Source organism: Scyliorhinus torazame, chromosome 16 (assembly GCF_047496885.1).
Source record: "Scyliorhinus torazame isolate Kashiwa2021f chromosome 16, sScyTor2.1, whole genome shotgun sequence".
NCBI lineage: Eukaryota > Metazoa > Chordata > Chondrichthyes > Carcharhiniformes > Scyliorhinidae > Scyliorhinus > Scyliorhinus torazame.
Genome location: NC_092722.1, coordinates 171,827,737 through 171,850,989, shown reverse-complemented (window position 1 = coordinate 171,850,989; position 23,253 = coordinate 171,827,737). Strand labels below are relative to the sequence as shown.

Here is a 23,253-nt window from a genome sequence, read left to right as displayed (position 1 = left end):
CTCTCCCATCCACTTACTCACCATTGAAATATTAGCGGCCCAATAATACTCACTTAGGCTCGGTAGTGCCAGCCCCCCCTATCCCTGCTACGCTGTAAGAATCCCTTCCTCACTCTCGGGGTCTTCCCGGCCCACACAAAACCCATGATGCTCTTTTCAATCCTTTTAAAAAAAGCCTTCGTAATCACCACCGGGAGGCACTGAAACACAAAGAGGAATCTCGGGAGGACCACCATCTTAACCGCCTGCACCCTCCCTGCCATTGACAGGGATACCATATCCCATCTCTTGAAATCCTCCTCCATCTGTTCCACCAACCGCGTTAAATTTAACCTATGCAATGTGCCCCAATTCTTAGCTATCTGGATCCCCAGGTAACGAAAGTCCCTTGTTACCTTCCTCAACGGTAGGTCCTCTATTTCTCTACTCTGCTCCGCAGGATGCACCACAAACAACTCACTTTTCCCCATGTTCAATTTATACCCTGAAAAATCCCCAAACTCCCCAAGTATCCGCATTATTTCTGGCATCCCCTCCGCCGGGTCCGCCACGTATAGTAGCAAATCGTCCGCATACAAAGATACCCGGTGCTCTTCTCCTCCCCTAAGTACTCCCCTCCACTTCTTGGAACCCCTCAACGCTATCGCCAGGGGCTCAATCGCCAGTGCAAACAATAATGGGGACAGAGGGCATCCCTGCCTTGTCCCTCTATGGAGCCGAAAATATGCAGATCCCCGTCCATTCGTGACCACGCTCGCCACTGGGGCCCTATACAACAGCTGCACCCATCTAACATACCCCTCTCCAAAACCAAATCTCCTCAACACCTCCCACAAATAATCCCACTCCACTCTATCAAATGCTTTCTCGGCATCCATCGCCACTACTATCTCCGTTTCTCCCTCTGGTGGGGCCATCATCATTACCCCTAACAACCTCCGTATATTCGTGTTCAGCTGTCTCCCCTTCACAAACCCAGTTTGGTCCTCGTGGACCACCCCCGGGACACATTCCTCTATTCTCATTGCCATTACCTTGGCCAGGACCTTGGCATCTACATTTAGGAGGGAAATAGGTCTATAGGACCCGCATTGTAGCGGGTCCTTTTCCTTCTTTAAGAGAAGCGATATCGTTGCTTCAGACATAGTCGGGGGCAGTTGTCCCCTTTCCTTTGCCTCATTAAAGGTCCTCGTCAGTACCGGGGCGAGCAAGTCCACATATTTTCTATAGAATTCGACTGGGAATCCATCCGGTCCCGGGGCCTTTCCCGCCTGCATGCTCCTAATTCCTTTCACCACTTCTTCTACCTCGATCTGTGCTCCCAGTCCCACCCTTTCCTGCTCTTCCACCTTGGGAAATTCCAGCCGATCCAAGAAGCCCATCATTCTCTCCCTCCCATCCGGGGGTTGAGCTTCATATAAGTTTTTATAAAATGTCTTGAACACTCCATTCACTCTCTCCGCTCCCCGCTCCATCTCTCCTTCCTCATCCCTCACTCCCCCTATTTCCCTCGCTGCTCCCTTTTCCTCAATTGGTGTGCCAGCAACCTGCTCGCCTTCTCCCCATATTCGTACTGTACACCCTGTGCCTTCCTCCATTGTGCCTCTGCAGTGCCTGTAGTCAGCAAGTCAAATTCTACATGTAGCCTTTGCCTTTCCCTGTACAGTCCCTCCTCCGGTGCTTCCGCATATTGTCTGTCTACCCTCAAAAGTTCTTGCAGCAACCGCTCCCGTTCCTTACTCTCCTGCTTCCCTTTATGTGCCCTTATTGATATCAGCTCCCCTCTAACCACCGCCTTCAACGCCTCCCAGACCACTCCCACCTGGACCTCCCCATTATCATTGAGTTCCAAGTACTTTTCAATGCACCCCCTCACCCTTAGACACACCCCCTCATCTGCCATTAGTCCCATGTCCATTCTCCAGGGTGGGCGCCCTCCTGTTTCCTCCCCTATCTCCAAGTCCACCCAGTGTGGAGCGTGATCCGAAATGGCTATAGCTGTATACTCCGTTCCCCTCACCTTCGGGATCAATGCCCTACCCAGCACAAAAAAGTCTATTCGCGAGTAGACTTTATGGACATAGGAGAAAAACGAGAACTCCTTACTCCTAGGTCTGCTAAATCTCCACGGGTCTACACCTCCCATCTGCTCCATAAAATCTTTAAGTACCTTGGCTGCTGCCGGCCTCCTTCCAGTCCTGGACTTCGACCTATCCAGCCCTGGTTCCAACACCGTATTAAAATCTCCCCCCATTATCAGCTTTCCCATCTCTAGGTCCGGAATGCGTCCTAGCATCCGCCTCATAAAATTGGCATCATCCCAGTTCGGGGCATATACGTTTACCAAAACCACCGTCTCCCCCTGTAGTTTGCCACTCACCATCACGTATCTGCCCCCGTTATCCGCCACTATAGTCTTTGCCTCGAACATTACCCGCTTCCCCACTAATATAGCCACCCCCCTGTTTTTCGCATCTAGCCCCGAATGGAACACCTGCCCCACCCATCCTTTGCGTAGCCTAACCTGGTCTATCAGTTTCAGGTGCGTTTCCTGTAACATAACCACATCTGCCTTAAGTTTCTTAAGGTGTGCGAGTACCCGTGCCCTCTTTATCGGCCCGTTCAGCCCTCTCACGTTCCACGTGATCAGCCGAGTTGGGGGGCTTCCTACCCCCCCCCTTGTCGATTAGCCATCACCTTTTTCCAGCTCCTCACCCGGTTCCCACGCAGCTGTATCTCCCCCAGGCGGTGCCCCCCCGCCCATCCTCTCCCATACCAGCTCCCCCCTCTCCCCAGCAGCAGCAACCCAGTAATTCCCCCCTCCCACCCCCCCGCTAGATCCCCCGCTAGCGTAATTACTCCCCCCATGTTGCTCCCAGAAGTCAGCAAACTCTGGTTGACCTCGGCTTCCCCCCGTGACCTCGGCTCGCACCGTGCGACGCCCCCTCCTTCCTGCTTCTCTATTCCCGCCATGATTATCATAGCGCGGGAACCAAGCCCGCGCTTCTCCCTTGGCCCCGCCCCCAATGGCCAACGCCCCATCTCCTCCTCCTCCCCTCCTCCCCCCATCACCACCTGTGGGAGAGAGAAAAGTTACCAGATCGCAGGATTAGTACATAAAACCCCTCTTTGCCCCCCACATTCGCCCCACCACTTTGTTCGAACGTTCTTTTTAATAACCCGCTCATTCCAGTTTTTCTTCCACAATAAAAGTCCACGCTTCATCCGCCGTCTCAAAGTAGTGGTGCCTCTCTCGATATGTGACCCACAGTCTTGCCGGTTGCAGCATTCCAAATTTTATCTTCTTTTTATGAAGCACCGCCTTGGCCCGATTAAAGCTCGCCCTCCTTCTCGCCACCTCCGCACTCCAGTTTTGATAAACGCGGATCACCGCGTTCTCCCATTTACTGCTCCGAGTTTTCTTCGCCCATCTAAGGACCATTTCTCTATCCTTAAAACGGAGGAATCTCACCACTATGGCTCTGGGAATTTCTCCTGCTCTCGGTCCTCGCGCCTTCACTCGGTATGCTCCCTCCACCTCCAACGGACCCGCCGGGGCCTCCGCTCCCATTAACGAGTGCAGCATCGTGCTCACATATGCCCCGACGTCCGCTCCCTCCACACCTTCAGGAAGACCAAGAATCCTCAGGTTGTTCCTCCTTGCGTTGTTTTCCAGTGCCTCCAACCTTTCCACACATCGTTTCTGATGTGCCTCCTGCGTCTCCGTCTTCACCACCAGGCCCTGTATATCGTCCTCATTCTCGGCTGCCTTTGCCTTCACGACCCGAAGCTCCCGCTCCTGGGTCTTTTGTTCCTCCTTTAGCCCTTCGATCGCCTGTAGTATCGGGGCCAACAGCTCTTTCTTCATTTCCTTTTTGATCTCTTCCACACAGCATTTCAAGAACTCTTGTTGTTCAGGGCCCCATGTTAAACTGCCACCTTCCGACGCCATCTTGGTTTTTGCTTGCCTTCCTTGCCGCTGTTCTAAAGGATCCACTGCAATCTGGCCACTTCCCTCTCCTTTTTCCATCCGTATCCAGGGGGGATTCCCTTCTGGTTTACCGCACAGTGATTTTAGCCGTCAAAATTGCCGTTGGGGCTCCTATCAAGAGCCCAAAAGTCCGTTTCACAGGGAGCTGCCGAAACGTGCGACTCAGCTGGTCATCACCGCACCCGGAAGCCATGTTGATGCTTTTCTAGCATATAGTTAGATTTTTCTACGACCAGAATAACTTGCATTAAATATGGTAATTTCCCAAAACATCATGTTGGTGCATATCTTGCATTTGATATCTTTATACACCAGAGGTGGCTAATTACTACCAAGAGGCATAATGATTGCACGTTTTGCCTGCTAGAAAGCTTACATAATTAGAGTGTTGGTATTTTTTAACAGCAAATTACAACAATGTCACTGTCAGTGTGAATATTGTATCTGTTTGCCCTTGAATATTTAGTAGAGCTTTACAGCTGTGAAAGTTACTTAATACACTACTGATAAAATCACTTTTTATGGCTGAACTTAAACTATTTGAATCCATAACAAAATGTTACAACCAGCACAAAACATAAATGCTACTCTAATAACATCAGCATAGGGACTGAAGCATCTGGACTGGCAAATGGTGAACTCTCAAGGACTGGAAGAATAGGATGATCTTTCCAACCAAGCAAGTCAGCACAGAAGTGTGGTCCCACCAAACTGAAAACAATGATTCTCGAGGATCTAAAACCTCAGGAGGGCAGGAAAGATGACAGCATAATATTTTCAGATGCCAAGCCCCACATGCTGCCTTAGCCAGAATTCCCCTGCTCAGCACTCCTCAGAACACAGGGTGCGTGATTCTCCGCTCCCGCGACTAAGTGCCCACGCCGTCGTGAATGCCGTCGAGGTTCACGACGGCGCGAAACGGCCCCGATCTCGACCGATTCAGGGCCTGAAAATGGGCTAGGATCGGGGCAGTGAGAAACTCGGGGGGGGGGGGTGGGGGGGGGGGCGTGTCGCTAAAGCCGCCTCATCCACTGCCTAACTGCCGTCACCCGCGCATGTGTGGTTGCCGTCCTCCCGGAGGCCGCCCCGCAAGAATATGTCAGATGGATCTTGTGGGGCAGCGGAGGAAAGGAGGTCCTCCTTCAGAGAGGCCAGCCCGCCAATCGGTGGGCACCGATCGCAGGCCAGACCCCTTTTGAGTGCAACCCCGGTGAAAGAACCCCCCTCGCCCACTCACAGGCCGCCCCCCCCCAGCGTTCCCGCGCTGTTCCCGCCGGCAGCGACCAGGTGTGGATGGCGCCGGCGGGAAGCCGTCGCTTTGGGCAGGCCGCTCGGCCCATTCGGGCCGGAGAATAGCGGGTGTAGCGGAGAATCGCCATTTTGGGTGTCCCGGGCGATTCTCCGGCCTGCGCCGCGCAGAACTCGACGGGGCCGTTCCCGCCGCTCGGGTGCATCGCGGGAGGGCGTCGGACCAGCGTCGCGGGGAAAAATGGCGCGCCAGGTGATTCTCCAAACCGGCGGGTGAGCGGAGAATCGCGCCCTACATGTTACAGCTCCACTCATTCCCACTCTCCAGGCACCTCACATTCCCATCCGAAAACACTTGCACTGATTCTCATCCTATTGCCCTACCGCATCCAAGTCCTACGCTCTACAAATATTGTCCTTTCCTAATATGCACACGAGCAATTGCTAGTACTGCTATCCTTGCAGGAGTAGAGAGTCAACAACCTGAGGAACAGGTAGAGGGCCTGGAGATGGAGGGGTTTGCTATTGGACATGGTAGTCCTTCAGAGACAGGCACCTTGGGCGGGATTCTCCCGCAATTGGCGGGATGGACCGACGCTGGCGCCAAGAACGGCGCGAACCACCCCGGCGTTTGGCTAACCGGAAGTTGGAGAATCCACCGCACTTCCGGGGGCTAGGCCAGCGCCGGAGGGGTTGGCGCCGAAGGGCCGGCCTGAGTTGGCGCATGCGCAGAACCGCCTGTGTGGTTCCGCGCATACAGCAGCCAGCGTCGGAGCGACCGGGCGGGATTCACGCCGTCCCCGGGGATTCTCCGCCCTGGCAGGGGGGGCGGAGAATCCTGCCCCTTATGTCCATTGGCATGCTCACCTGGCCCACTGGGAAGAAAGACCATTTCCAGGAGAGCTGCTAATTGTGTTGCTATTGGTGTTGTAATCCTCTTTGGTCAGTGTTAGAAGTGCTTGGTAGTGCTACACAAGCTGCTCCCATGCTACGGTGAAGGTGACAATAGGAAAGTGCAGCTGACGGGGTGAGTTAAGTGCAATGGCTTCCAAGAAGTTAGCAATTACTTGTCAAGCACGCTTTGAAAAGTGCTCTGTGCAGCAGGCTCTCACCTGGCCATGACTTGAAACTCTTCAGTTTCACAGGTCAAATGCTTTCCAGCCCATCAGTTTCACTGAAGGAGGATACTGCACTGCGCACTCACCTCAGTGACCCAGGCAAGTTTTGCGCAGCTTGCGAAATAGATCTGTTGCCTCTTAAATTCAAAATTCTTAGTTAAAACAGAACTTAATTTCTCATTAAAATACTTAAATGCCTTAGCTGACAGTTACATGGCAGTTCCCCACTTATTGAAGGGGGAGGAAAAACAGACAGATCTCGTGGTACACATTGGTATCAACCATATAGACAGAAAAAGGGATGAGGTCCTGAAAGCAGAATTTAGGGAGCTAGGAAGCAGATTAAAAAACAGGACCCATAAAATAGTAATCTCTGGATTACCTTTGGTGCCACGTGTTAAGAGAGTATAGAAATAGGCAGTTAGTCCAGATGAATGTGTGGTTGGAGAAATGGTGCAGGAGGGGTGGCTTTAGATTTCTGGGACATTGGGAACATTTTTGGGGATGGTGGGACCTGTACAAGGTGGACAGTTTTCACCTGAACCAAAATGGGACCAGTGCAGAGAAGTTTGCTACTGCTGTTGAGGAACTTGGCAGGGGCCTGGGACCCTGAGAGTAGATTCAGCAGGGATACATGCACAGCCAAAATCAGAAGAGACATGAGTCAGAAAGGCATAGAATGTCCAGACCAGTTAAGTCATAAGGGAGTTTGGCAAGATTGGATGGTATTTGCAAGGAGTCTGACGAACAAGGCAGATGAGTTGAGGGCACAAATTAAGACATGGGGATATGATGTAATTGTTGTTACTGAAACATGGTTGAGAGAGGGGCAGGATTGGCAGCTCAATATTCCAGAATACAGGATCTTCAGGCGAGATAGGGAAGGAGGTAAAAGAGGAAAAGGTGTAGCAATTTTGATTGGGGAATCAATTACAGCAGTAAGGAGAGATGACATTTTAGAAGGTTCTTCAACTGAAGCCATATGGGTAGAAGCCATAAAGGAGCAATCACATTGCTGGGGATGTTCTACAGACCCTGGAACAGGCTGAGAGAAACAGAAGAGCAGATATGTAGGCAAATTTCAGAGTAGTGTAAAAGTATTAGGGTAATGACAGTGAGGGATTTCAACATCCCAATATTAACTGGGGTAGCCATAGTGTGAAAGATTTGGAGGGAGTGAAATTATTAAAATGTATCCAGAAGAATTTTGTAAGTCAGTACATAGAAGGACCTACGAGAGAGAGCGAAAGTGGGGGGGTGTCTGGACTTAATTTTGGTAATGATGTTGGCCAAGTGGTTGAAGTATCAGTGGGGGACAGTTTTGCAGACAGTGATCATAAATAACTCCATTAGATTCAAGATTGTTATAGAAAAGGGCAAGGATGGGTTTGAGATCAACATTTAACTGGGGAAAGGACACTTTAAACAAGATCAGATATAATTTGCCAGAGTGGACTGGGAGCAGATACGTTTAGGTTAATCTGTGACAGAACAGTGGTACGCAATCAAGAAGAAATAGGGAGAGTACAGGGCCAACATGTTCCAATCAAGAAAAAGGGTGGGACCAACAAATCCAGTGAACCTTAGATATCAAGGGATATACAATATTGGATCAGGAGAAAAAGGGAGGCTTATGGCAGAAATCAAGGGCTCAATACAGCAGAAGCCCTGGAGAGAACTGGAAATTAGGAGAGCAAAAAGGGGACATGAAAGGATACTGGCAGGTAAAATAAAGGAAATTCCTAAATTGGTTAACAAGTAGATTAGGGTAGCACGGTAGCATGGTGGTTAGCACAATTGCTTCACAGCTCCAGGGTCCCAGATTCGATTTCCCGCTGGGTCACTGTCTGTGCGGAGTCTGCACATTCTCCCCGTGTCTGCGAGGGTTTCCTCCGGGTGCTCCGGTTTCCTCCCACAGTCCAAAGATGTGCAGGCTAGGTGGATTGGCCTAGCTAAATTGCCCTTAGTGTCCAAAATTGCCCTTAGTACTGGGTGGGGTTACTGGGTTATGGGGATAGAGTGGAGGTGTGGACTTGGGTAGGGTGCTCTTTCCAAGAGCCGGTGCAGACTCGATGGGCTGAATGACCTCCTTCTGCACTGTAAATTCTATGTAAGAGTAAAAGGATAACTAGGACAACATTAGGGCCCATTAAAAACAGTGGTAATTTGCGTGTGGAGCCGGAGGATGTTGGTCGGGTTGTGAGAGGGACAGTGTGGTTATAGAAAGCAGGGAGGATAAAATTAAAGAGATTAACATAGACAGCGAGGAGGTTCTGAGTGGCAGGCTTAAATAAATCTCCAGGACCAGATGAAATGTATCCTAGGCTGTTGAGTGAGGCAAGGTAGGAAATAGCAGGGGCGCTGGCAATAATTTTCAATTTCTCTCTAACCTAGGAGGGGTGCGGGAGGACTGGAGGATAGCCAATGTGGTATCATTATTCCAGAAGGGAGGAAGGGATAAACCAGGAAACGACAGGGGTCTGGCCCGCGATTGGGGCCCACCAATCGGCGGGCTGGCCTCTCACCACCCCCCCCCGCCCCCCAGGCCTACTTCCTTGCGCGGCCGGCCCCTGAACACCAACCCCACGTTGGGTCGGGGCCGGCACGCGCAAGAAGTTCCCCACACATGCGCAGGATGCGTGGCCCAACTGCGCATGCGCGGGTTGGCGCAGCATAAGGAGGCTGGAGCGGCGTGAACCTGTGGGGGCCAGAATAGGTCGTGCCCGGGCCCTGTTCGCGCCATCGTGGAATTATTTTCTTATCCAAGAAACATTTGCTTACCCAAGCTTAATCCTTACATTATATTAGTTTTGATCCGCAAACACAGTCATCTCCATTTCTTGATTGGTTTCACTCATTTACATTTTCTCACACCATTAGTGAATCATTCAGTGGATCTTAATTATTTTTCTTTTGCTTTTTGTCAACAGTGTAACATCTGACTATATGCAGTTCAACATTCCTGTACAAAATCCTTACAACTAGAAAAACGTAAGTTAACTACAAAATTAACTCTTTAAGTGTAGAATTTTAAAAAAAAACTATAATTTATTTTTGCTGTGTCCTTAGATAAAATTCATGAAATAATTACAAATATATGAGTCATTGCATTGTGCATATTTTTTTTTCCATTTCTCACATCAACTTTCCATGTTAGCCTGTGTCCTTATAATAAGTTACTGCCTTAGCTTCCTCTCCCACTTACCACAGCAGGCAATGTTGTTATATTACTTCGGAAATAATGTTACAAACATTTCATCTCTACTGAATTTAATGTTACTGAATTTAATAGTTGATAGTAAGCTGCATAGAGGTGACATGCTAATGACAATGCTCATACATTCTTCCTATTAAATGCTTGATGAACTATGTTTGTCCTCCCTTTACTTCCATCATTTCACCCCGGGATACCATTACTATTTGCTTCACTTTCCTTTCCCTTATCATTTTTGGATCAAGCTCCACAAGATCTTCACTTACCTCATTCTTATCCATTCAAGAATCCAATAGAATCTTAAAGATCTTTGCGGCATTACGTTTGAAGTATCATTCACAATGAATATTAAACAATTTTACAAATATTTTAAAACAAAACACCAATACAAAGCATGTTGTTAACAAATAGTGATTTAAAGTATGGCACAAAGGCTAAGCCTTTATAAGAATGTGATCTCTACATCAGCATATGGGATCTTTTGCCATTGTGCTACATAGCTTAAAAGTTGCAAATTAAATTTTTACATTGTTGCAGCTTGTATTATTTAAATAGTAATTATGAATAATAATAATCTTTATTAGTGTCACAAGTAGGCTTACATTAACACTGCAATGAAGTTACTGTGGATGTCCCCTAGTTGCCATACTACAGGCCTGTTCGGGTACGGGTACACTGAGGGAGAATTCAGAATGTCCAATTCACCTAACAAGCACATCTTTCGGGACTTGTGGGAGCACCCGGAGGAAACCCACGCAGACACGGGGAGAACATGCAGACCCTGCACAGACAGTGACCCAAGCCGGGAATCAAACCCGGGTCCCTGGCGCTGTGAAGCAACAATGCTAACCATTATGGTACCGCGCAGAATAAACTTAACAGCCAAAAAATAATATTTAAGTGTCTACCTACCTCTTCTTGATTCAGTGAAGCAATATGTAAATATAAAGAGGTATTCTGAAGTTTGACTGAAGCTTTGGCCACTGCTAATGATACTGCACCAATTGCCACACCACCAGGAAACAATGGTTCTGGTGGTTCAAGGGGTTTGATTGGTTTCTCTGGTGCAATACTTTTCTTGCCTGTAATATAAATGCAATAAATATTATCGTCAAGAATAATTTTGATCGTCTAGTGGAGTAGAGAAATTTTCTTGATTATTTTTGCAGCTATTGGTGGTGAGTGTATAATCATCCTTGGGGCATTATGAGTACATGGGATGGGCTAGATGAACCAATGAGTCGTTTCCTGTTCATTATTTTCATATACTTGCTTATAGGAAGCCAAGTGCCTTTTTAAGTTGATCTATATTTTAAAAAGTCAGATACTTCAAAGTTGACTTTCAATTAGTACACATCAATCAGACTTCAATCAATAAGTTGAAGATAACTTCAAAGGTATCAGTTTGGTTACTGTAACATTTCTGGGGTGGGTGGGGGGGGGGGGCGGGGAGATCAATAAAAGGCAAGTGATTGATATTATTTTCTCACCTCCCTGCTGAAAACATTGAATTCTTGCTGAAAAGTTCACCAGTCACCATTTATATGCCAGTATTTCACCCAATTAACCATTCTTCGTGATTAAGCCTTGATAGTGACTGTCAATAACTACTTAACAAAGCCTCACAAAATGCTCGCACACATCTTGAACAAGGATTGCTGAATATTGATTGGAAATAACTCTAGCCAATTTTCACCTGTCCACAACTCAAGAATGCTGATGTCAATTGTAGCACCCTACCCATCTCAACATTATATAAAATGTGTTTTTTAATTTCCTAGATATCCATAAGGGAATAATTGACAATGATGATTTTTATGTCAAATCTCTTTTTATCTTTTATTGCAGAATGGAGCTGCCTCATTTCCTCCTGACTCATTCGATTCAAGAAATTATAATGTGTGGACAAATAAATTAAGGCCTCTCCAAATTAGTTTTCCCAGAAAGATTATTCTTTATATAGGCCAAATTATGAGGCAGATGCTAATAAGCATCAAAAGGCATACTCATGATTGGAGGGGGCGGGTGGGAAATTCTGGCGCAATCAAATGGCTGCGCTGCACCCGACCCAGGACATGACGGAGCCAGTAAATCTCGGGAGAAACCTCTCGCAGAATTTACTCGGCTTGCCATGCCTCGAGAGATCTCACAGGATCTTGTGAGATGTCGTGATCTGGATCCCGCACATAATGGGCAGGGCTTAAATTTGCATATCCAAGTGTGCAGTTAAGCACACTTGCAGTTGGGGGGGGGGGGGGGGGAGAGGGTCTTCAGGCCGGAGGGGGTCTCTCAGGCGAGGGTAGAGGGGCCAACCAGGCAATCAGAGGCCCCCGGGTGGTCGGCCTCTGGGCACGGACGCACCCTGGCACTGCTGATGCTACCTGGGCAGCTTGGCATTGCCAGCCTGGCAGTATCATATGGGCATCCTGGCAGTGCCAGGCTGGCACCCAGGTGCCAGGCTGCCCAGGTGCCAGGCTGGTAGTGCCAAGATGGAATTTTGCCCACACCGGGGATTGGGCCTGGGGGTGCCTTGCCCTTATGATGTGGGTGCGATGGGCTCGAGGACTCGCCAACAGGTAGGTTGGGCATTGGGGGTCCTGGAGTCACATTGGAGGATCAAGAGTTCAAGGTGCCATTAAAATATGGCATCCCGATCACTTCCTGCACTGAGGGACTCCTGAAATGAAGGTAAGTGGTGGGGCATTCCCTGCCGAGGCCCGGAAAAATAACAGAAACCCTTCGATTGCAGGGTCGTGCCGGGCTACACCCTGTTAAACCCGCCCACAATGGGACTCTGTTTTGTGCTCATTAAATCACGCTATTTGTGGACCATCTGTATAGCCAAGGATAACACAGGATAATGAATGTGTGATGGGGGATGGTCAGACAATGGTTAACAGGACTTTCGTAGAGGTACAAGAAGATCATTCATTCTCTCCAAAAGATAAGGTAAGGTCACCATAGTCTCAAATGACCATAGGCTGCTTTGCCCATTGAGGGGGAGAACTGACTAGTGATGGTTTGACCTGAGGATCACCACACCTGAGCTGTGGGGCAAGCTTGAGCAGGCAGGCCTTCACGGATAACCTCAGCCGGTATGGGATTGAACCCGCTTCGTTGGCCTTATGCTGCATCATAAACCAGCTGTCTAGCCCACTGAGCTAAACCGGCCCCCAAAAAGGCTGCCACAACTCTGCTTTTTTGGCCTTGACTGAGTGACTTCCCTTTAAGGAGTGCTGTTCTGCTCAGGATGATTAAACACAGCTTGCGTAGCATAGGCCCATCACATTTGGACATCAAAATTACACCAGGGTTTGATGTTTATCAAAGGACCCCGATTTAAATATATTAATAAGCCCCTGTATATTTCAGTCTGGAGCCTGAATGGCTACTTCAGAGCCCAAACTGCAGCAAATGTAAACATGGCACAAAATGTGAGTAGTGAGGAGAAAGTAAAGAGGTTTCAAGGCAAATAAGACAAGTTAAGTGAGTGGGCAAATACATGGTAAATGCAGTATAATGTGGATAAATGTGAAGTTATCCACTCGGTAGGAAAAACAGAATGGCAGAATACCATTTAAGTGGTGACAGATTGGAAAATGCTGATGTAAAAAAGGAATCTGGGTCCTTGTACAGCAATTACTCAAAGCAAGCATGCAGGAGCAGCAAGCAGTTAAGAAGGCAAATGGCAAGTTGGCCTTCATTGCAAATGTCTTGGGTACAGGAGCAAGGATGTCTTACCGCAGTTGTACAGGGCCTTGGTGAGACAACACCTGGAGTAATGTGCAGTTTTGGGGTGCGATTCTCTTCATGCGTTGCGCTCAAGCGAGAGCACAACACGGCCGGAGTATCCCGGGAGAGCCCTCCAGCTGGCCTCCAGATAACCTCCGCACCTCACGGGATTCACCCAAGTCCCGCTAGTCATTGGAGTCATAACTCCACCCAAAAGGGGTGGGACCAAACTGAGAGGGTGGTGAACCTCGGGCGAAATTCTCCAGAAACGGCGCGATGTCCGCCGACTGGCGCCCAAAACGGCGCCAGACGGGCATCGCGCCGCTCCAAAGGTGCGGAATGCTCTGCATTTTTGGGGGCCGAGTCCCAACATTGAGGGGCTAGGCCGACGCCGGAGGAATTTCCGCCCCGCCAGCTGGCGGAAACGGCCTTTGTTGCCCCGCCAGCTGGCGCGGAAATGACATCTCTGGGCGGCGCATGCGCGGGAGCGTCAGCGGCCGCTGACAGTTTCCCACGCATGCGCAGTGGAAGGAGTCTCTTCCGCCTCCGCCATGGTGGAGACCGTGGCGGAGTCGGAAGGGAAAGAGTGCCCCCACGGCACAGGCCCGCCCGCGGATCGGTGGGCCCCGATCGCGGGCCAGGCCAAAGTGGGGGCACCCCCCGGGGCCAGATCGCCCCGCGCCCCCCCCCAGGACCCCGGAGCCCGCCCACGCCGCCTGGTCCCGCCAGTAAGGTAGGTGGTTCAACTTACGCCGCGGGACAGGCAATTTATCGGCGGGAACTCGGCCCATTCGGGCCGGAGAATCGAGCGGGGGGGGCCCGCCAACCGGTGCGGCGCGATTCCCACCCCCACCGAATCTCCGGTGCCAGAGACTTCGGCAACCGGCGGGGGCGGGAATCGCGCTGCCCGGCGGGGGGTCAGAGAATGTCGCCCCTCATTTCTATGTTTCTTTAGTAGGAAGTCATTGGGAAGTTTATTTTCAAATTTTGTGTCTCGCTACATTCCCGCCAAAAACAGCAGCTTGGTGCAAATCATTTCAATATGTTCGCAAATGCTCCGTCTCCTGGTGTATAAAACAGATTCAATGATTTTAGATTGGTTATGCAAATGCTTAGCCACTGGCTTACAGATATGCATGGCAGAACAGTCTGCAATTCTGCATTAAAGACTTTCAGAGGTTCTCGTTCTCCTGCAGAGACAGAAAGATGGTGTGCAAGATGTTTGAAGGTGTCTGAAATCGTGGAAGTAGCAAGTCAATCTCTAGACGCCCCTAAAGTTGAATATGCAAATTAGTTGTAAAGCAGGGTTCAGGAGTCCTTTTTTTTGGAACTTCTGTCTTTATAAAGATCGATTGAACAATTACAAGAAATGGCACTGGCATCTGCTGTTCATTGTTTTTACTGTTGAATATTTTTATGATTTAATCAAATAAGTTTCTCCTTGTTCTTTCAACCTCTGTGATATTTTGGGAGTCTCAGCAATTTCAAAGAAGTTGAAAGGGGAAGGTGTGGGAATTGTGTGCACCTGCACTAAAATAATTTGTTGATACCAGTACCCCAAGATATGTGAATTGATATTTCTTGATTGATTTCTGGAAGACAAATAAAGATTTGGGGGAAGTTGCTTCCCTGAGACACAAGCCTAGTTGTGCTAGTATGGAAGAGGCATAGAATTCGGAGGAACCCAGGGATGCCAAGCATTGATCTCAATGGATCTGATCGCTTGAGCTTTCTGTGGGTCAGAGATGAGTGGAAGTTTACACCACTCTGCAAGGCCTAGGACAAAAAGATGTGGGCCGCTGAGATGATATCCTGAGCACCAATGGAACCTACAGGAGTTTCCAGGTTGTGGGCATGGTCTAGAAATCTCCAGCAGATTGCAAGTCACATGTAGGCCAGACCAGGCAAGGATGACAGATTCCCTTCCCTGAAGAACATTAGTGAACCAGGTGGGTTTTATGGTCATCGTTAGACTTTTAATTACGGGTTTTTATTGAATTCAAATTTTACCATCTGCCATGGTGATATTCGAATCCTGGGCCCCAGAGCATTATTACCCTGGGTCTCTGAATTACTAGTCCAGCGACAATACCACTATGCCACTGCCTCCCCTATTGACAGTGGAACACTTGCATGATACACATTGCTGTAAAATGGCAGCAACTGTGTTTGCAATAGGCTGGGGTGCCTTTTTCACTTTCAATATTCAATGAACTATTTTTTAATAAGAAGGCCCACCAATTTGTAGAAATATTTTTCCAAAATTACGAAAATATACTCTGACCTTTAAGAGGTTTCTTTTTCTTGTCTCCAATAGGAGCAGTGTTGGTTGAAATCGATAATTCAGGCTCGGTTATCTCCTCTACATCAGTGTCTTTTTTCCTTTGTTCTTCATCTTCTTCCAATTTTCTTTGAAAGTATTCACTGTACATATCAAGTTTGGAATTGGCACCATGTGTAATTAGCAAATTGTTACCAACATACTCAAGGAAAAGTTACATTACTTCAGTTACGAGGATAGATTTGGACTGTCAATCTAGAGACGGTGTTCAAAATCATTAGGGGGCTGGACCCAGCAGATTGGGAAAAATTGCTCCCGCTTGTATAAGGATCAAGAATGAGAGGGCTTAAATGTAAAGTAATTTGCAAAACAAGCAAATGTGATGTGAGGATAAGTTTATTTACCCAGCAAGTGGTTCGGGTCAGGAATGTACTGCCTGGAAGTGTGGTGGAAGCGGGTTCAAGAGGGCATTAGATAATTATTTGAATAGATACACTCTCCAAGGGTACAGGGAAAAGGTTGAAGAATGGCACTAGGTCATAATGCTCAAATGAGAGCTGGTGAAGACACGATGAGCTGAATGGCATGCTTCTGTGCCACGACAATTCTTATATTATATGATTTAAGATACAACACTTAAATTAGCACCAATATATTGTTATTTTTAGGCTGGTGCTATCAGTTTGTACAATACACATTGCTGTGACATGGTCTCCAGTTACATTGTTACTTTTATGTTGATATGCACCCAACATTGCTTCACATCAACATGAAAGTGGCAGTACAGCCACTAAGAGCCATTAATTCATAATCTTCTCAAGTTGCATATGAATTAGGAGCAGGAGTAGGCCCTCAGCCCCAGGGGCCTACTCCACCATTCAGTAAGATAGCTTCAATTCCACATTCCCCCTATTCCTGATAGCTTTTCATCCCTTATCAAAAATCTATACAGCTCCGCCTTAAAAATATTCAAAGGGTGCAAATCTACGGCTTGAGAGCAATGGGGCTGCAAAATTCCTGGAAAGGCCTTCAGCGAGCCTCCTGACGGGCTCCGGGCCTCCCGGGATTCTCCGACGCCCTGCGTGATGTCAGAGTTGGAAACCCGACCCAAATGGGCGGGACCGAATGATGCAGGCGGAAGAAGATCGTAAACCTTCTTACGACCTACCTGCACGGGATCCAGCAGCCTCCCTCGATTCTTCGTCCTCCCCAGCGAGCCTGCAGCCACGTGCTGATCAGTGCTGGTCCACACAACTAGAACGTGGGCACCTTGGTACTGCAAGTTGGCACCTTGGCACTGCCATCCTGGCACTTCCAAGGTGTCCAGATGACACTGTCAAGCTGGCAGGAGCACTGACTGGGTGCCAATGCAAGGATGCCAGAGTGCCAGGTTGGCACTGTCAAGGGCCATGGAACGAGGGTGCCATGCCCATAAAATGACGGTGGAGGAGGGTTTGAAAGGTGGGGTGAGCAGGGCAGGTAAGGAGCGGCCTCTAGGAGGTTGGGTGGGTGATGGGTGGGGGTCCTAGAAGAGAGTGGGTGCTGTAAGGGACTTGGGGTGCCTGAAGAAGGGGAAGATGCCCAGGGAACCCATAATGGGCTGTCCTCACTTGGGGGTGTGGGGTAATGTCCATTTGTGTGGGGGGTGGCATTGGCCATGTGTGGGGGAGCCACAAACGCACTTAGAGATCAGGACACCCTTTCAAAATGGCGGCCCGATCTTTGAGTTCTGCTCCCCAGTGCTAAACAAAATTCTAAGGGCGGGTTCTCCAGCTCCGTTCACCCGACAACCAGAGAATCCCGCCTGAGGTCAATGGAGTTCTCCATTGTACGTGGCTTTCTTGCGGCGAGCGCGGCGGAATAATCCAGCCCAAATTGTGGGCTAAACCTATGAGAAACTCCCCAGAGCCCAAAAAAGTGACTCCGTTTCATTGAATAGCGGTGGGGAACTTGCCGGCAGAGCTGGCGGGAAACACCTTGAAAAACCCGCCACAAATTGACTTAGAAATCATTGGGGACTTCCGGTGATGGCGGGCGGAAGGCAGCCGTGCGTTGGAGGGCTCCCGTTCAGGAACGGCATTGTCGGGGGTTAACCCCCGGTCCTAGGGCCAGCGAAGGCAGTAAAAGCCGGGAGACAGCACAGAGGAGGGGAATGTCGAAGACCAGCAACAAAACAGCCGTGAATACAGTGGCTGATAGTCCGTCGGGGAGTGGAAAGGTCACCGCGGGGTCAGTAAAGAAAATGGAGGCTGGAGCACCAGGGGAGGCCGCAATGCTTACAGCTGAAGGAATAACTAAGGTGATGGCTGCGGAATTCGAAAGGCAGTTTGCGAAATGCATGGAGACGGTGAGGAAGGAGATGAGGGAGGTTTTGAGTGCGCTGGTGGAGGAGGCGATTTCCCCGGTGATGACGGCGGTGGCGAGCGCAGTGGCGGAGGTGCGAGAGCAAGGGGAGGCGCTGAAAGAAGTGGAGGAGACGTTATTGCAGCACGGTGATCAACTTGCCTCGATGGGGAAGGAGATGCGGATGGTGATGGACATTAACAAGGATCTGCGAGCAGAAATGGAAGACCTGGAAAACAGATCCAGTCGACAGAATTTGAGGATTGTGAGGCTGCCGGAAGGAGTTGAAGGACCGAAGTCGACTGAGTATTTTGCCGCGATGCTGGCAAAACTATTGGGGGAGGGGAAGGATCCCTCCCGATATGAACTGGATCGGGCTCATCGGTCGTGGAGGCCTGTACCAAAGGCGAGTGAGACGCCAAGGGCAGTGACTCTGTGCTTCCGTAGGTACAGTGTGAAGGAGAAGGTCCTGAGCTGGGCCAAGCAGAAATGGGTGGTGCAGTGGGCTGGAGCTGGTATTCGTGTATACCAGGACTTTACAGTGGAGCTGGCGAGGAGGCGGGCTGCCTTCAACCGGGTGAAGAGGGCACTGTACATTAGCAAGGTGCAGTGCGGCATTGTATCTCCAGCGAAGCTGAGACTGATTTATAAGCTCAGGGACTTTTATTTTGGAACGGCGGAAGCAGCGGAGGAGTTTGCGAACGCAGAAGGACTGTAGCAGAAATTGAGAAATGGCAATGTGCCGATGTAACCTCATGACTGTATTTTCTTTTTTGTTTCACTGCGCGCGAGTGTAGGGGCTAAAGGAGCCAATGTTGTATATATTTGGACAAGGGAAGGGATGGGACTTTCACTCGAAATGAGGGCTCTTTGGGGTGTAGGTGGATATGCGGGTGTGTGTGTGCTGAAAGGGGATCTCTGGGGTTTCCTAGGGCCGGGCAAGGGGGAAAGGGACCCGGGCGGGGGCCTCCACACTGGCCGGTTTAAGCCGGCCAGTGAACGGGAGTGAGGTGGGGGGAGGGGCTGCGGCCATCAGAGCCTGGCAGAACAGGGTCCGAGTGGTCTAGCCGGGGTGGAAAGTTGGGGGGAAGGAACCGAGGTTGGGAGGAGGAGTTTTACACGAGGCAGTGGATGGGAGGAGCTGGAGACTTGGGGAGGGGGGGGGGGGACTCTTGGGTATCATGTACGGTACTCTTTCAGAGGTTGGATGGCGTTGAGTGTAGGGGGGGGGTGGGGGAGTGCACTCTATAGGTCAATGGTGACCATGGGCGGTCCCGGACTCCTTTTTCTTTTTCTCTTTTGTTTTCTGTTTCCACCGTGGGAGGGTTTGGTTTATTGGATGCATATATTGACAGGTGGGCCGTTGTTTGGGGTGGATGGAGGATGGGATCACTAGTATTGTTAAAGGGATTGGTTTTGTATTTGTTACTATTTACTGTTTGTGGGTGGGGTGTAAATTTTAAGGAAAATGTGAAAATGTAGAATAAAAAAATATTTTAAAAAAGAAATCATTGGGGAGAATCGTGACCTCTGTCTTAAATGGGCGACCCTTTAGTTTAAAAAAGTGATCCCTAATTTTAGATTCTCCCTCATGAGAAATCATCCTTCCCACATCCATCCTCTCAGAACCCTTCAGGATCTTATGTTTGAATCATGTCACCTCTTATTCTTCTCAACTCCAGCAGATACATGCCTAGCCTGTCCAACCTTTCCCTCATAAGACAACCCTCCAATTCCAGGTATGAGTCTTGAAAACCTCGAACTGCTTCCAATGCATTTCATTCTCCCTTCAATAAGGAGACCAATATTGTACAAAGTGGCCACAATTTAACGGCTGCATTGCGCTCAGCGCAGATCTGTGCATGCTAGTTAGGTCGTAGGAGAGGCCGAAATTGGGGTCCGCGCCCGGCCGGTATGCGATCTAACCGGTCTATTCCCTTTGGGGGGATTTCCCACAGGATCGGAGGCCTCTGGGTGGTCAGTCTCTGGCCAGGCTGGCACCCTGGCACTGCTGATGCCATATGGGCATCTTGCCACTGTCAACCTGTCACCCTGGCAGTGCCATCTGGGCACCTTGGCAGTGCCACCCAGGGTGCCAGGTAGCACTGCCAGGCTGCTGTGGGCACTGCCGAGGTGCAAGACTGGCAGTGGCAAGGTGCCAGGCTGACATTTTGTCCACGGCGGCGAATGAGCTTGGGGGTGCCCTGCAGGTGTGTGGTGGGTATGGGGGGTCTCGAGCACCCCCTACTGGTTGGTTGTGGTGTTGGAAGGTCCGGGGTCGGGTCAGGTGGTTCAGAGATTGGGATGCCATTCAAAAATGACATCCCGATCTCTTACAGCACTGAGGAGTTCCGCTTATTGGAGTTCCTTAGCGCAGGAAATGACGATGTGCGGCCTTGGGGAGGTGGGGGAGGGGATTCCCACTGGCGCCCAAAATAGCAACAGAGTGTCGTTAGATAGCAATCTAATTCTAATATGTTAGACTGTGTTACGCTTAAATATTGACCTATGGCCTGTATTATCTCTGCCTTCTTTGACCTTTTTGACAGGGCTAACTACAGGTTCTCTGCCAAACTGAAAATCGTTGCTTTCGATTCCCCTTCTAACCCCTCCCAAGTGATTTTGTCCATCCCCAGAACATTTTCTGCAAATGCAAGGACCAATTCCAGTTAATATTCAATATTTCAAACCGGAAAAGAATGCAATTGATCAACACACACTTTCATTGTCTTTAAGTTTGATAACCCAAGCCACAACATAAGGAATTATACTTCAGAATCCTGGCCATGAGCCTCCAATTTGTTACGGATGCCTAGCCAACTCTGAACAGTGGCGAAGGGACTGAACCAGTACCATAACTTATTTAAGTGCGGAATGATCGATTCGTTCCAGGAGTGATAACATACGAAATTGGGCTTGGTTATTTTATAAACAAACTTTACTAAAACAAAATAAAATTTAAACTTTTAATCTTCAACCCTAACAATAACAGATTACATGCAGTTTCTTAACCTTAACACACTAGTTGCCATTAAACAACACTGTAACTGAACATGCAGCTCTCATGCCACTTACACAGGCAGATAAGGCAATACTTGCATTTACAAAGCAATTTTTCTTCTGGTAGGGATATTCGTTCCGAACCCTTTTTCCAAAGCATGCCTCGGTGGCAGCTTTCCTGAACTTCTCGGTCGATTTCCAAAGTCTTCTCCCCGTAACTGTTCAAACAGTATTCCTTCTTTCTCTCTCTCTCTAAGCTCTGTCCAGCCACTCAAATAAAGTTTCTCAGGGTTTCCAGACTCAAAACTATTATTGTTTTCTTGGCTAATTGCCCACTCCCATTTACACAAAATAGAGCCATGCTACTGACATGCAACTAACCTCCCACTGACCAATAAAAACGCCATCGGACTCTGTAATGGACTGCCAGCTGGTCAGACAGCATGATCCCGGAGAACAATGTATCTGAGGCATCCTGTGTACTCTAACTAAAGAGTTTCAGTCTGACTAGGACAATGTCATTTGGCCAGGTGTGGGTGTATTGCTCTGATTCTGTGCTAGCAGGTTTTTTTCCCCCTCAATCTGTTTAACCACAAATTTCCTCCTACACTGGGGTCTCATTTCTGGACCCAATTTCCTAACATCTCCCTTGTGTGACAGAGACCAAACCTGCACACAAACCGCAGGTGGGGTCTCACCAAGGCCCTGTACAGCTGCAGTAAGGCATTCTTGCTCCTGTACTCAGGTTCTCCTGCAATGAAAGCCAACATACCATTTGTCTTCTGAACTGCTTGTTTACTTTCAATGATTGGTGCACAAGGCCACCCAGGTCCCTTTGTAAATTAAAATTTCCCAATGTATCACCGTTTAAATAATACTCTGCCATTTTGTTTCTCCATCCGAAGTGGGTAACTTCACACCTGTCCCCAATAAACTGCATCTGCTATGTATCTGCCCATACACTCAACTTGTCTAAATTGCTTTGAAGCCGCTTAACATCCTCTTCACCACACACATTCCCAAGTTTTGAGTTGTGTTAACAGCAAACTTGGAAATTACTTTTGGTTCCCTCATCCAAATCATTGATGCAAACCAACTGTCCAACCAACTGAGCAACTCCATACGACTCCTTTGAGTCTAATACTATCCTTAATTTATTTTGTTCGCCATGATTGGGCTGCTTTTCCAATTGTGCTTTTGTCCACTCATTTAACTACATAATAATCTTTATTGTCACAAGTAGGCTTACATTAAGACTGCAATGAAGTTACTGTGAAAAGCCCCTAGTCGCCACCTTCAGACGCCTGCAGGGGTACAAATGGGGTGAATTCAGAATGTACAAATTAATTAACAGCATGTCTTTCGGGACTTGTGGAAGGAAACCGGAGCACCCATAGGAAACCCACGCAGACACAGGGAGAACATGCAGACTCCACACAGACAGTGAACCAAGCCCGGAATCAAACCTGGGACCCTGGAGCTGTGAAGCAACAGTGCTAACCACTGTCATCTGCATGCCCGTCTGTCACTTCTGCCTACTGTGCTGCCCATGTATATCCATTGGTATCAAAATTTCATGCCATAAAATTATACTAAAATGAGAATAAAAGGTCACACATTAAGTCATAGAGTCATCATGGTACAGGAGGTCAGTGGGCCCATCAAGTCTATGTAGGCTCTCTGTAGAGCATTCCAGTAGTTCCGCTCAATTTTCATAGCCCTGCAAGTTCAAGTCCCTCTGTCTTTAGAACTGTGCCAGAAAGTATATACTGCCTCTCTTCATTCCTTTTGTTAAAAGGCATCACCTCACTGAAACTGAACTGAAACTGAAAATCACTTATTGTCACAAGTAGGCTTCAAATGAAGTTACTGTGAAAAGCCCCTAGTCGCCACATTCCGGCGACTGTTCGGGGAGGCTGTTACGGCCTCACACTGACATGCCTATTCCATGAGCCTCAATTTTGTTAATCAGCCTATTTATGTGGTATTCTGTCAAACACTTTCTTAAAATCCATAGAGACAACGTGTTGGCCGGGATTCTCCGCGCCTCCGCGCCGCATTCGGGCACGGCGCAGGGGCGGAGAATGAGGCGTTGGACCCGTGACGCCTTCCTGCGATTCGCCGGCGATAGCTCAGAGTTGCGGCTGCGGTGGCCGGCCTGGTGAGGAGTGGGGAGATCTGTCACTGGGGGGGCCAGCCAGGCCCGCGATCAGGGGCCACCGATCGGCGGGAGCATGCTATCTGGGGGGAGCCTACTTCTTTGGCACCGGCCCGCTGTGTGGGTCCGCCATGTTGCGCGAGACCGGCGCCACATGCAGCCGCCGCG

General features: G+C 49.0%; 1 protein-coding gene across 7 annotated transcripts in view; it reads right to left on the bottom strand.

Moving 5' to 3' along the window:
- eno4 (enolase 4) overlaps nt 1–23,253 on the bottom strand; it is an 81,616-nt gene that overhangs the window by 31,950 nt on the left and 26,413 nt on the right. For all 7 annotated transcript variants that reach the window (XM_072479472.1, XM_072479473.1, XM_072479479.1 and 4 more), the window contains exons 4-5: nt 15,588–15,727; nt 10,484–10,653 (exon numbers count right to left, since the gene is read on the bottom strand). In XM_072479472.1, the coding sequence (XP_072335573.1) occupies nt 10,484–10,653; nt 15,588–15,727 (310 nt within the window). The remainder of the gene's footprint in view (nt 1–10,483; nt 10,654–15,587; nt 15,728–23,253) is intronic.